Below are 14,802 nucleotides of genomic sequence, written 5' to 3' on the forward strand. Positions count from 1 at the left end.
TCTACCACAAAGACCTTGTCTATGATGCATATCTGGTACAGGAGGAATGGTAATCTGAGTATTCCATTGCTGTAATAGATCATGACCCCAGAGATTTATAGCAATTTCTATGATATGTGGTCTCAATCTTCCGCTCTGTCCTTCTGGACCAATAAAGTCAACCCATCTAATGCTTTGTTTTACTTGAAATTGGGTTCCAATCCCTAAGAATTGAACATTTACAACTTTTAGGGGCCATCTCGAGGGCCAAGACTTCTGATTTATGATAGTAATGTCATATCTAGTGTCTACAATCCCAGTAATCACATTATTATTTAATTTACTTGGCAACTTGGGTCTGTGATCCTGTATAGAAGTTTGCCAAACTATACGTTTTTTATTTTCTCCAGTTTCACTTGGTTCATCCCCTGTAGCTAATGTATTATCCAATAAGCAGTGGATCTCCTAATTTTCCTAGGAGAGGCAGTCCTCCACTGTTACTGGGAATGACCGACTACTTTTGATCTGGGGGCCACCAAGAGGCCCCTGGACCCGTTTCCTATCTGTAAAGGTTTACCTTCTCTGTCTGTGGTCGACCAGCATTCCTTGGTAGAGTGTCTGCTTTTTTCACACCTCCTGCAGAGACCAGAATGCTGAGACCTTTTGTTTGAAGCATTCCTAGCAGAAGCATTATTTCTAGGAATGCTTTGTCTACAGTACCTACTCTGATGTCCTATTCTACCACAGTTAAAGCACTGTAGTATTTTTATGTCTTTTAAAATTTCTGGAGATTGCCTCCCCTACCCAGGCTTCTATATTGTCACAGTTAAGGTATTTGGCATCTGGGTACCTTTCAAACCTGTAAAATCGCTTCACCTACCCAAGCTTCTATATTATGACCGTTATACTCAAGGTTAGCTGTATATAGGACCCATTCCTCCAATGGCACTGATCTTATTTTAATGGTCAAAGTACCTGCTTGCATTGTGGATTTGCATTCTTGTGTGCCAAAGATTCTATGAGGAGTCACCTAGATTCTAGATTTGTTACCTGTACTTCTACTGCCCTGGACAATCTTTCTAAAATTTCCGTTAACCTTTCCCTTGGACCCTGCACTATTTGGTATAGGGTTGCATTGTGTTTACTGTTTCATAAACCTTATACAAAGCATTCAAAGAAGTTCTACAGCATAAAGACAATATGTGCTCATCATATGCAGCCTAAGCCTTTAGTTCAGCAAAAACACCCTCCCCAAGAATCTTGTCTTGGGGCACTTCATAGCCTTTCTTTAATCCCTGACTCTCTGGGGCTTTTGCCTCTTGCCTCCATAATTCTCTCCATTGTATTTGAGATGAATTTTTGAGTACCACTGAGGCCAGTTGGCTCCAATCTCTAGGGGTCACTCTATTTGAAGTGGTTGATGAGTTCAGGAGCTCCCTGACACAGGAAAAATTAAGATCATAAGAAACAATGGCCTCCTTGATTCTCTTTAGGTCTTTTATCTGTATAATTTCCCATTGATAAGCAACAAAGCCTTTTGGGTGTTTCTTTGTTGATGGTTTTTTGGTTATAGATACTGGGAAGTCCATAGGAGAGGGCATAACAAACTTAGGGAGGTCTTCCCACATCTGAGAGGTGTAGGTAAACCTCTTTCATGACATATTGCTTGTATGACCAATTCTGAAGTATCAAATTGGATATCTTCTGAGACCTACAATCTATTTACCATTGTTTCTCTGAGAACTTAAAGTTCCTGGGTCAAATAAATTTCCAGGAAGATCCCAGCTACAGGTGAGCTTGGGTCTCCAGGAGGACACTCCCCATCCCCTGCCCAACACCCATCCCCTCAAGCTTCTGGAGGTCACTACTGGCATCCAGAAGACCCGCCCACACAGGAAAGACATCAGCCCTTCCAGGCCCCAAAACCGGTGATCCCAGCTTCAGAAAAGATGTCAGCCCATCCAGGCCCCAAACTCTGGCGATCCCAGCTTCAGATGGCCTTGGGTATCCAGGGGGACACTCCCCATCCCCTGCCCAACACCCATCCCCTCAAGCTTCCGGAGTCCACTCCTGGCATCCAGAAGACCCGCCCACACAGGAAAGACATCAGGCCTTCCAGGCCACAAACTCATGCAAGCCCAGCTTCAGGAATGACATCAGCCCTTCCAGCCCCAACCTCTGGCAACCCCAGCTTCAGCTTAAGCTTCAATGTCAGCATCCCCAGCTTCAGCTTCAGGAAGGAAGGAGACCAGTGGAGGGGTAAAGACCCCACCAGCACCCACTGGAAGAAGAGATGGGAAGAAGACAGAATAAGAGCTCACTCAGCAATAGAAAGACCATCATGACTCCACCAGAATCTAGGGAACCAACACCAGCAAGACCTGTAAAGCACTACATAGATGAAGCAGAGGAGACAGACCTTAAAAATTATTTTATGAAGATGATAGAGACCCTCAAAGAAGAAACAAGGAAATCCCTTAAAGAAATAGAAGAAAAACAAACAAAAACATCCATGAAATGGGGGGAAAATTCAAGAAATAAACAAATCTCTCAAAGAATCTAAAGGGTACCAAGAAAAAAAATGAAACAAATGAAGGAAACAACTCAAACAGCTGAAGTATTGAAAGCTGAAATAGAAACATTAAAGACAACACAGAATGAGGGGATGCTGGAAATAGAAAAGCTGGGTAAACTATCAGGAACTACAGATGCAAATATCACCAATACAATATAAGAGATAGAAGAGAGAATCTCAGGGGTTGAAGACTCATTAGAGGATATACAGTTGTCAACCAAAGAAAATCTCAAAACCAGCAAATACCTAACACAAAATATCCAGGAAATATGGGACACCATGAAGAAGCCAAACCTGAGAATATTAGGTATAGAAGAAGGCGAAGAAATGCAGCTCAAAGGTACAGAAACATATTCAACAAAATCATAGAAGAAAACTTCCCTAACCTAAAGAAGGATATGCCTATGAAAATACAAGAATCTTACAGAACACCAAATAGGCTGCACCAGAAAAAGAAGTCACCTCACCATATAATAATCAAACCTACAGAATAAAGAGAAAATACTAAGAGCAGCTAAAGAAAAAGGCCAAGTAACATATAAAGGCAGACCTATCCGAATAACACCTGACTTCTCAATGGAAACATGAAAGGCAGAAGATCCTGGACAGATGTCCTACAAATGCTAAGGGAACAAGGATTCCATCCCAGACTACCATATCCAGCAAAGCTTTCAGTTGCCATAGATGGAGAAAAAAATATTCCATGACAAAGCCAGATTTAAACAATACATATCCATGAATCCAGGTCTACAGAAAGTGCTAGAAGGAAAACCTAGATCCAAGGAAGATAATTACACTCACAAAGACACAGGCAATATATAATCCCACTTTACAAAACACCAAAAGAAAAGGGAAGGAGAAACTACACAAAATAACATCACTACCAATAAATCAAGCACAAACAAGAATCACCAATCAATTGCCATTAATATCCCTCAATGTCAACGGCCTCAACTTGCCTATAAAAAGACACAGATGAGCAGAATGGATACGAAGACAGAACCCATCCTTCTGCTACATACAAGAAACACATCGCAACATCAAAGACAGATGTTATCTCAGAGTAAAGGGTTGGGAAAAGGTTTTCCAATCAAACAGACCCAAGAAACAAGCAGGTGTAGCAATCCTAATATCTAACAAAGTAGACTTCAAATTCAAATCAATCAAAAGAGATTAAGAAGGACATTTCATATTCATCATGATGAAGTCTCAATTATAAACATCTATGCCCCAAATACAAAGGCACCTACATTCATGAAAGAAACAGTACGAAAGCTCAAATTGCACGTAAAATCTCACACATGAATAGTATGAGACTTCAACACTCTGCTCTCACCACTAGACAGGACCTCCAGACAGAAAATTAACAAAGAAACAAAAGAACTAATAGAAGTTATGATCCAAATAGGCTTAACAGATATCTATAGGACATTCCACCAAAACACAAAAAGATATACCTTCTTCTCAGCGCCACATGGAACCTTCTCTAAAATTGACCACATAATAGGAAACATAGCAAATCTCCACAGATACAAAAAAAGGGAATAACATCTTGCATCTTATCAGACCACCATGCATTAAAATTAGAATTCAACAATAACACAAATCACAGAAACACTACAAACTCATGGAAATTGAACAATGCACAATTGCACTATCCCTGGGTAAAGGAAGAAATTTAAAAAAAGAAATTAAAGACTTCCTGGAATTCAATGAGAATGAAGACACAACATATGCAAACTTATGGGACACTTGAAAGCAGTGCTGAGGGGAAAGTTCATAGCAATAAGTACCAACATGAAGAAACTGGAGAACAGTCACACTAGAGAATTAATAGCACAGCTGAATGTTCTAGAACAAAAAGAAGCAAACTCACCCAGGAGGAGCAGATGCCAGGAAATAATTAAATTGAGGACTGAAATCCATCAAGTAGAAACCAGGAAAACACTGAGAAGAATCATTGAAACAAAGAGTTGGTTCTTGGAGAAAATCAGCAAAATAGACAAAGCTCTGTCCAAACTAACCAAAGACAGACAGAGAGCATGCTAACAAACAAAATAAGAAATGAAAAAGGGGACATAATAATGAACTCTGAGGAAATCCAGAGAATCATCAGGGCATACTTTGAAAATCTGTACTCCACAAAATTCAAAAATTTAAAGGAAATGGACAATTTCCTGGAGAGATATCACTTGCCAAAACTAAATCAAGAACAGTTTAAAATCTAAACAGACCTATAACACTTAATGAAATAGAAGCAGTCATCAAAATTCTCACAACTAAAAAAGCCCAGGCCCAGATGGCTTCAGAGCAGAATTCTACCAGAAATTCACAGAAGAGCTAATTCCAATACTCCTCAAAGTGTTCCACACAATAGAAGCAGGAGGCTCACTGCCAAACTCTGTTTACCAGGCTACAATTACCTTGATACCCAAGCCACACAAAGACACAGCTAAGAAACAGAACTATAGACCAATTTCCCTCATGAACATCAATGCAAAAATACTCAATGAAATACTAGCAACCCGGATTCAAGAACACATCAGAAAAATCATCCACCATGATCAAGTAGGCTTCATCCCATGAATGCAGGGATGGTTCAACATTAGAAAATCTATCAATATAATCCACCATATAAACAAACTGTGAAAGAAAAACCATATGACCATCTCACTAGAGGCTGAAAATGCTTTCACAAAATCCAGCATGACTTTACGATAAAGGTCATAAAGAGATCAGGGATAACGGGCACATACCTGAATATAATAAAAGCAATATACAGTAAACCAACAGCTAACATCAAACTAAATGGAGAGCAACTCAACGCAATTCCTCTAAAGTCAGGAACAAGACAAGACTATCCACTCTCTCCATGTCTCTTGAAAATTGTACTTGAATTCTAGCTACAGTAATAAGACAACAAAAGGAGATCAAGGGTATACAGATAGGAAAAAAAGAAGTCAAGCTTTCACTATTTGCAGATGATATGATAGTTTATATAAGTGACCTGAAAAACTCCGCAAGGGAACTCCTAGAGCTGATAAACACCTTCAGCAATGTGGCAGGATACAAGGTAAACTCAAAAAAATCAGTGGCCCTATTATATACAGATGATGAATTGACTGAGAAAGAAATCAGAGAAATATCACCCTTTACTATAGCCATAAACAGCATCAAATATCTGGGGATAATGTTAACCAAGGGAGTGAAAGACCTGTATATCAAGAACGTTGATTCTTTAAAGAAAGAAATCAAAGAGGATACCAGAAAATGGAAAGATCTCCCATGCTCTTGAATTGGTAGGATCAGCATAATAAAAATGGCAATCTTGCCAAAAGCAATCTACAGATTCAATGAAATCCCTATCAAAATTCTTCACAGACCTGGAAAAAACATTAATCAAATTTATATGGAAAAACAAAAGGCCCAGGATAGCCAAAACAACTCTATACAATAAAGGAACTTCAGGAGGCATCACCACACCTGACTTCAAGCTCTATTATAGAGCTATAGTCCTGAAAACAGCTTGGTATTGGCACAAAAATAGGCAGTTAGACCAATGGAACTGAGCTGAAAACCCTGATTTTAACCCACACACCTATGAACACTTGATTTTTGACAAAGAAGCTAAAACTATACAATGGAAAAAAGAAAGCATCTTCAACAAATGGTGCTGGCATAACTGGGTACTGGTATGCAGAAGACTGCAGATAGATCCATGTTTATCGCCTTGTACAAAACTTAAGTCCAAATGGATCAAAGATCTCAACATAAATCCAGCCACACTGAAACTTTTAGGAGAGAAAGTGGGAGATACTCTTCAACGAGTTGGTACAGGAGACCACTTCCTAAACATAACACCAGTGGCACAGGCATTGAGATCGACAATTAACAAATGGGACCTTCTGAAACTAAAACGCTTCTGTAAGGCAAGGGACACAGTCAAAAAGACAAAAAGGCAGGCCACAAAATGGGAAAAGATATTCACTAACCTTACATCTGACAGAGGGCTAATCTCCAAAATTTTCAAAGAACTCAAGAAACAAGTCTCCAAAATACCAAAGGATCCAATTAAAAGGTGGGGTACAGAACTAAATAGAGAATTCTCAATAGAGGAGGTTTAAATGGCAAAGAGACACTTAAGAAAGTGCTCAACATCCTTAGCCATCAGTGAAATGCAATTCAGAACAACTTTGACATACCATTTTACTCCTGTTAGAATGACTAAAATAAAAAACACTGAAGACAATTTATGCTGGAGAGGATGTGGAGAGAGGGGAACACTCCTCCACAGCCACTTTGGAAATCAGTATGGAGATTCCTCAGGAAAATTGGAATCAATCTACCACAACACCCAGCAATTCCACTCTTAGGCATATATCTAAAAGAAGCAAATTCATACAACAAGGGCATCTGCTCCACTATGTTCATAGCAGCATTATTTGTAATAGCCAGAACCTGGAAGCAACCTAGATGCCCCTCAACTGAAGAGTGGATAGAGAAAATATGGTACATTTACACAATGGAGTATTACTCAGCAGAAAAAACAACGGAATCTTGAAATTCGCAGGGAAATGGATAGCACTGGAAGAAACCATCCTGAGTGAGGTAACCCAGTCACAAAAAGACAAACATGGTATGTACTCACTCATATATGGATTTTAGACATGGATCAGGATAGTGCCAGTCTGCAATTCCACTGACAGAGAGTCTGGGAAACAGGAAAGAACCTAAAATATATGCATGGTACCCAAGAGAAGAGAAATGAGGCAAGATCCTCTGAACAGATTGGGAACATGGCAAAAGGTGGGGGAAGTGGGAGCTGGGAACAAGAGAGGGGGAGAAGAGGAAGAGAGAGTAGGTCATGGGGCAACAGGAAGGTTGAGTAGGGTTTAGAATAGGGGGAAGAGGGAATCAGGTTAGAAGACAGATCAGGCACCAGTGTGACCTCTACTGATCTAAAGGGATGACACCAACTGGCAAGCTAAGCGATAGTGGAGAGACCACCTCGAATGCCCATTTCTGATAATGAACTTGATGTCTATAACCATCCTGGAGCCTTCATCCTGATGGAAGCAGAGGCAAACACCCACAGTTAAACACTGAATTGAACACAAGGAACCCAGTGACAGAGAGAGAGGAGCAATGAGCAAATTGGCAAAGAATGGGCTGTCAAAACCAGCAGAGACAGCTGATCCAAACAGGGGAGAGCTCTTGGACCCCAGACCGAAAGCTGGGAGGCCAGCATGGGACTGATCCAGACCCCCTGAATGTGAGAGTCAGTGAGGAGGCCTGGGCAACCTATGGGGCCCTGAGCAGTGGATCAGTGTTTATCCCTAGAATACAAACAGACATCATGTGACCATAACACAAAGAGGGATGATCTCTCAGCCTGGACTCTTAGAGAAGTGCCTGAACACTACCCTGAGTGAAATGACAGACTCTAGATATCACCCATGTAGAAGGAATTGGCAATGGGGTGTGAGGCTGGGGGAGATGGTGAGGGTGCAGGAGGAGGGGAGGGAGAGGGAACTGGGATTGACATGTAAAACAAGCTATTTAAAATTAAAATAAACCAGGCAGGGCACGCCTTTAATCCCAGCACTTGGGAGGCAGAGGTAGGCAGATCTCTGTGAGTTCTAGGCTGGGCTGGACCAATAGCCTCCAAAACAATACAGAGAAACCCTGTCTCATAAAACCAAAAAATAATATTAATAAAATAAAATTAAAATAATAAAAAAATAAAATAGCAAATTTTCAAGGATGTCATTGAACTGGTCATGTTTTGCATTCATTATTTATATGTGATTCCAAATATTTAATATTCACATCCTTAGAAAGTATCTGAGTATCATGTAAACTGCCTTCCAGAAATAATGTTCTATCAGCTAGTTTGTTATTGCTCTCAGACATGAAACAAAACTTTTCTGTTAGCATTTCAATCTTATGTTCCAGTCTTTATAGATTGCTAGCAAAATCATCAAACACAGAACAATTCCTGCCCTAACTTCCCTGGATGATGAACTACAAAATAAGTTGTGCCAAGAATCCTCACTACTGCCATATGCCAGATGAAGAATAAGAAGGAGACTTCCATCACCTGCAGCATCAGTAGTTCCTGGAGACACAGACAGCACCTGAACCAACTGCAGGAAACTGTGAGTGATCACCCACTTGGACAACATTAACCCTAGCCCACTCCTCCACCCATCTCTGCCCCACTAGCTTCAAGAAAATCAACAAGATAGAAAAACCCCAATCTAAATTAACAAAAAGACAGAGAGAGAATACCCAAATTTACAAAATCAGAAATGGAAAGGGGGATATAACAACAGACAGCGAGGAAAACCAGAGAATCATCAAGTCATACTTAAAAACTGTACTCCAAGAAATTAGACAATTTGAAATAACTGGATAATTTTCTGGATAGAGACCACATACCAAAATTAATTCAAGACCAGATGAACAATTTAAATATATTTGTGACTCCTAAGGAATTAGAAGCAGTCACTAAAATTCTCCTAACCACAGCTAGACCAGTACAAGATGGTTTTACAAAGATTCTACCAGAATTTCAAAGAAGAGCTAATACTGAAACTCCTCAAATTGTTCCAAACAATGGAATCAGAAGGCAGACTGTGAAACTCCTTTTATGACACCACAGTTGCCCTGATACACAAACTGCATGAAGATGCAACAAAGAGAATTACAGATCAATCCCCCACTCAATATAGGCATCTCATTCCCAACACTGGATGGCCAAGAAACAGAGATTGGATAGGATAAAATAACTTGGTTAGAGCCAAATATGACTGAAAAATAAATGTCTGTTGAATGATTACTACTGATATTCTGATACACTCATAGATCAGTGTCTAGCCAAATCATCATCAGAGAAGCATCATCCAGCAACTGATTGGAGTAGATGCAGAAACTCACAACCAAACATTGAGCAGAGTTCAGCAAACCCTCCTACAGATGGACGATCAGGAATTATAGGAAACAGGGGAGTTAAGAATACCAGGAAACACATCCAATAGAATCAACTAAGCATGCCTCATAGAGGCTCACAGAGTCTTAAGTGGTAATCAAGGAGCCTACATCAGTCTGCACTAGGTCTTCTGCCCATATGTTAGGTTTGTTAGTTTTGTGTTTTGTGGGAATCCTAATAGTGAAAATAAGGGTAGGGTATCTCTGACTTACTTGCCTGTTCTTGGGACCCCTTTTCTCCTACCGAATTGCCTTGACCAGTCTTGATGAGGGTTTGTGTCTAGTGTTATTGTAACTTCTTATACGGTGTTCAGTTGAAATTCCTGGGAGGACTGTGATTTGCTGAAGGGAAATGGAGGTGGAATTGAATTTGGAAGAGTGAAGATGGGGAGAGAACTGAGAGGGAAAATTATGGTTGATATGTATTACATGAGAGAAGAATAAAGAAAAATGGTACTAAAGAGATGGCACCATGTTTTGAAGAAATGACCATTCTCCCAGAGGACCTTGGTTTGATTCCCAGCACCCATATGGTGGCTCACAACTATCTGCATGTCCACTTCCAGAGAATCTGCCACTCTCACACAGACATATATGCAGGCAAAACACCAATGCATATAAAAATAAAAGTAATTTTAAAAAATAAGATGCTCAGAGACCTGCAAGAATGACACCATCTAGCAATCTAAGCAATAGTGGAAAGGCTAACATAAATGCCCTTCCCCGATATGGTGATTGACTACTTCCTTGTATGCAAACCTAGAGCCCTCATCCAGTGGCTGAAGGAAGCAGAGGCAGACACCCACAGCTAAACACTGAAATGAACTCCTGTAAATCAGTTGCAGAGAGGGAGGAGTGATGAGCAAAGGGATTAAGACTTGGTGGGTAAAACCCACTGAAACATCTGACCTGAACAAGGGGAAGCTCATGGACCCCAGATGATAGTTAAAAGGCCACCATCAACTGATCCAGACCCCTGAACATGGGTATCAGTGAAGAGGCCTTGGCATTCTGTGAGGACTCCGGCAATAGATCAGTATTTATCCCAGGCATCCAGAGGGCCTTTGGGAGCCCATTCCACATGAAGGGATGCTGTCTAAGCCTGACATATGGGGAGGGCCTAGGCCCTGCCCCAGATAATATGACAGACTTTGGGAACCCCCATGAAGGGCCTCACGCTCCTCAGAGAGTGGAGTGGGAATTGGGTGGGGGGTTGGGGAGGGTTGAAGAGGGCAGGGGAAGAGGGAAGGGAGAGGAAGCTGGGATTAACATGTGAAGCAAGCTTGTTTCTAATTTAAATTTAAAAAATAAAAATTTTTTAAAAAGAAAAATTTAAATAATACTGCACAAATTGCTTTTGAAGATACTCAGAAAAGGGGGCATTTATACATGGCTGATTAATTTGGATACTCTTTATTCAATAGTGTGCCTGCATTCTTAAATATCTAGTTTTTGAAAGTCAAAAATATCATATGTAAGTATTTAGTAAAATTACTGGAAATTAAAGTAGTAATAAATGTCTGCTTTTTCATATTAATCATGATGTAATTCAAAAGTCAAATAATGAAATCAAATTGTGTGTCTAACAGATGAATAGTAAAGATTCATTGACACAAATATACCATGGAAATTTTTCAGCTCTAAGCATAGAAAAATCATTTATGACAACATGAATGAATACAGGTGATTAAGCTCAGTGTAATCATCTACTCACAGTGGGATAAATACTGAAAGCTATCGTTCAATATGGAAATAGAGGGAATTGAGCTAATGAGATAAATGTGCAGTATCAGAAGGTAGGAATATTGAAATAACAAGGAATTGGTGACATTAGAGCATAGGTATTCATGTTCTCAATAGAAACAATATTTTTCTTCAATAAGTGTATTTCACAGTATGATAGATACAGTACATAAATATGTGTGTATTTCTTAGTTTAAAATGTGTAAATTTCAAGAATTCTCACTAGGAAAACATATTTCAGATGATAAATGTGTTGATTAGCATTATTTAATCACATGGAGAGTGTTCCTGAACAATAATAAATCATCTCACTTAAATATTTATAATTGCTAATTAAAATGACAGCAATAGATGTTTCACATGGAAATCTGTAGCTACATGAATAGATGTAGATTATAAACAAAAATGAAATTGTACATATAAAACAGACACAGAAACACAACTGTAGGCATGTAAGTGCATATAGATGTTGATAAAAAGCAGCAACAGATGTAAAGTTATTTCAGATGGTCTACTAAATCTATTAAATTCCCCCAAATTTTTAATTTTGGATGACAAATTTTTGCTTCTAGGACTGTACAGATGACTTAGAGTAAAGAGCACTGGCTGCCCTTACAAATAATGAAAGTTCAGTCCCCAGCATCCACATGGCATTTCACAAACATCTGTAAGTACAGGCCAAGAAGATCCAACATCCCTTTACAGTCTCCACAGGTACCAAAAACACAAGTGGTATACAAGCATGTTTGCAGGGAAAACAATCATAAATATGGTGCCAAAATGAACAAATATTTGAAAAAACAAAATTTCATTTCTAGTATATACAGATGTTTCCAAAATTATTTTTGAAGTTACATGTATATGCAACCAATTCCTGCCTGACATGTTCCACTTCAGTATATACTTCTACACATTTGTTCTAGGGAGACTAGGAACAATTTATAAATCATGCTTTTTGTGACATATACTACGATGAAAAACTTTTCTGAGAGCTCCTTTGACTTCTGTGTTTCTCAGGCTGTAGATAATAGGGTTTAACATGGGAGTAATGACCCCATACAACATAGATATGAGTCTGTCTCTGGCAGGAGAGTGTTGACTGGAGGAGGGGCGGATATAGGTAAAAATGGTTGTGCCATAGAACAAGAAGACTACAAGAAGATGGGAAGCACATGTGGAGAAAGCTTTGCGCTTCCCTTCCACAGATTGGATCTTTAGGATGGTGGAGACAATGTATATGTAGGAAATCAAAGTGATCAGAAAAGCGCCAACCCCAAAGATACTGCCCATCAACAAAATAAGCAGTTCTGCTATGAAGGTTGATGAGCATGAGAGGGCAACCACAGGTGGGATATCACAGTAGTACTGGTTAACTCGATTGGACTTGCAGAAAGACAAGCTGAAGGTTGTCATTGTATGCATGAATGAATTGAGAAACCCAGCTGCCCAGGTCCCAAACAGCAGCTGTACAGAGCGAACCTTGGTCATGATGAGGGAGTAACGGAGAGGAAAACATATGGCTACATACCGGTCATAAGCCATCACAGCCAGCAAGAAAACTTCAGTCCCAGCCAAGGCCACCAGGAAATAGAGCTGCAGAGCACACCCAACAAAGGAAATGCTATGATCCTCAGTCAAGAGATTCTTGAGCATCTTGGGGACAGTAGCTGATGGGCAGAATATGTCCAGCAGGGACAGATTTGCAAGCAGGTAATACATGGGAGTTTGAAGCTTTCTCTCAGTCACTATGGCCAAGAGGATGGCACCGTTTCCCAGCAAAGTGATCTGATAGATGATTATGAAGGCCACGAAGAGTGGGTAGCGTACCTCAGGGAGGTCAGAGAGTCCGATGAGGATGAATTGAGTCACTGTGGAAAGATTGTATACATCCATCTCCTCTCTATGAAAGGGTGTTTCTAAGAGAAATGAAGTAAAAGGATGCAGATTAGTGTGACAAGGCAGAAGCTCTGAAACAATGGATATATCAGGCTAACAGTGAGTTATGTTCTCTCTACTTCAATTATGGATATGTGTTCTTAAAACATCTGCCAAAAATTTTGTGTAGTCATACTAGTTCTTGAAATTCTCATCTTCTGCTATTTATTCTTAGAATTTCCTCTGAGACACTAATGAGAAGTTGAAAGTATATCTTCTTTATACTCATTAGAATGACCTATAATTATGGGATTTTACTCATGAAAGCTAGTGGATTTCTGACATTTCCATGGACATTTATTTTATTAAATCTTATCTTAATATCCATAATTTCATGTATGCTTTCAAGCTAAATTAATAGAGCATAGAATAGGTATGTCATGTACTCATTATATATTTCATTAATTCTATGTAGTTATCATAATACATAAAGATTCCCTGATGCATAAACATTAATAAATACTAGGAATTAAAAGAACTATGGAAAATAAAGTCAATAATAGGGTAAAGAAAATATAAGAATGACATTTTACCTTCTCAAACCAAGTATCTCTACATAGAAGGAATGAATAAAGAAATGTTCTTATGACTTTCAACCAATTTGTTTAGTATACAAATATCAGAAATTAACTTAATTGGGTGTAAAATAAAAATGTTAAGCAGACTGTCTGAAAGAACAGCTGAACACATGGAAATACATTGTTGACACTTCAAAACAGTCTTTTCTTTACCATTACATATTTGGAAATTCTTATGTAAAAGCTGGTTAAAATAAAAGAAAAAGAAACATTCTACTAACCTATACAATTTTTACATAAAAACAATAAGTATTTTTATTTGGTCAATTAAAATGTATAAAGAAAATAATGCAAATTGTACATATTAATTTTTATTCACAAATGAAGGTTTCCCTTATCTTTTCCTAGATCATGTATAAACAAGGAATATTAAGATTCCTGAGAGTGTCTGATAAAGTGGTTAGAGTGGAATGTGGTTTTAATTCCTATGTTAGGAGGCGAACAAAAAGGGAGTTTTGAATTTGAGGCCACCATGAACTACAAAGCAAGACCTGGCTTCAAAACAAAGTCAAAAAGGAGTAAACCCTGAAGGAGTGATTTTTTTATTTCTACCTAAGCAACAACAGTTAAGGAAAATTTTTTGAAAAAGATAAACTTTAACTAATGATAACTTCAAATCATAAAATAAAGCGAAGAAATTTACTCTAAAAATAAAAAATGTGTATATCATTATATGAATGAAGGATACTTAATGAGCCAATAGAAATGATTAAAACAAAACTGTGTCATACCAGTTCTTAAGCACTCAAATGCTCACGGTCCTGCAGGAATATTAAACTTTTGTTGACAGATGTGCAAAATTAGTCTTTGAAAACAGCAAAAGTAGCTATAAGCATATAAATATGACACCTTTTTTCACAAGAGCAATGTCTTCAGAGAGTAACTTCTAATTTATATAATTAATTACTCTTATTTTCCCTCACACAAAATTGGCCCTTTAAAAACTGGGCTACATTCATCAATAACATTCTTATTAATAAACATACCTGCTTGTTACCAAAT

At 38.7% G+C, this 14,802-nt stretch overlaps 1 protein-coding gene and 1 pseudogene across 1 annotated transcript; one reads left to right on the forward strand and one right to left on the reverse strand.

Annotated features, from left to right (window-relative positions):
- LOC110342356 overlaps window positions 1-11,883 on the forward strand; it is a 54,599-nt pseudogene extending 42,716 nt beyond the window's left edge.
- A 343-nt stretch (window positions 11,884-12,226) lies between these two features.
- LOC101830798 (olfactory receptor 5V1-like) lies at window positions 12,227-13,180 on the reverse strand. Its single transcript, XM_005077889.1, has one exon. The coding sequence runs from the start codon at window positions 13,178-13,180 to the stop codon at window positions 12,227-12,229; it is 954 nt and encodes a 317-aa protein (XP_005077946.1).
- Window positions 13,181-14,802: the final 1,622 nt, after the last annotated feature.

This window comes from Mesocricetus auratus, unplaced genomic scaffold (assembly GCF_017639785.1).
Source record: "Mesocricetus auratus isolate SY011 unplaced genomic scaffold, BCM_Maur_2.0 Super-Scaffold_4256, whole genome shotgun sequence".
Classification (NCBI taxonomy): Eukaryota; Metazoa; Chordata; class Mammalia; order Rodentia; family Cricetidae; genus Mesocricetus; species Mesocricetus auratus.

What these genes read in the sequence shown, in the direction of transcription:
- LOC101830798 (XM_005077889.1), bottom strand. Translation starts at nt 13,180, where the DNA reads ATGGATGTATACAATCTTTCCACAGTGACTCAATTCATCCTCATCGGA.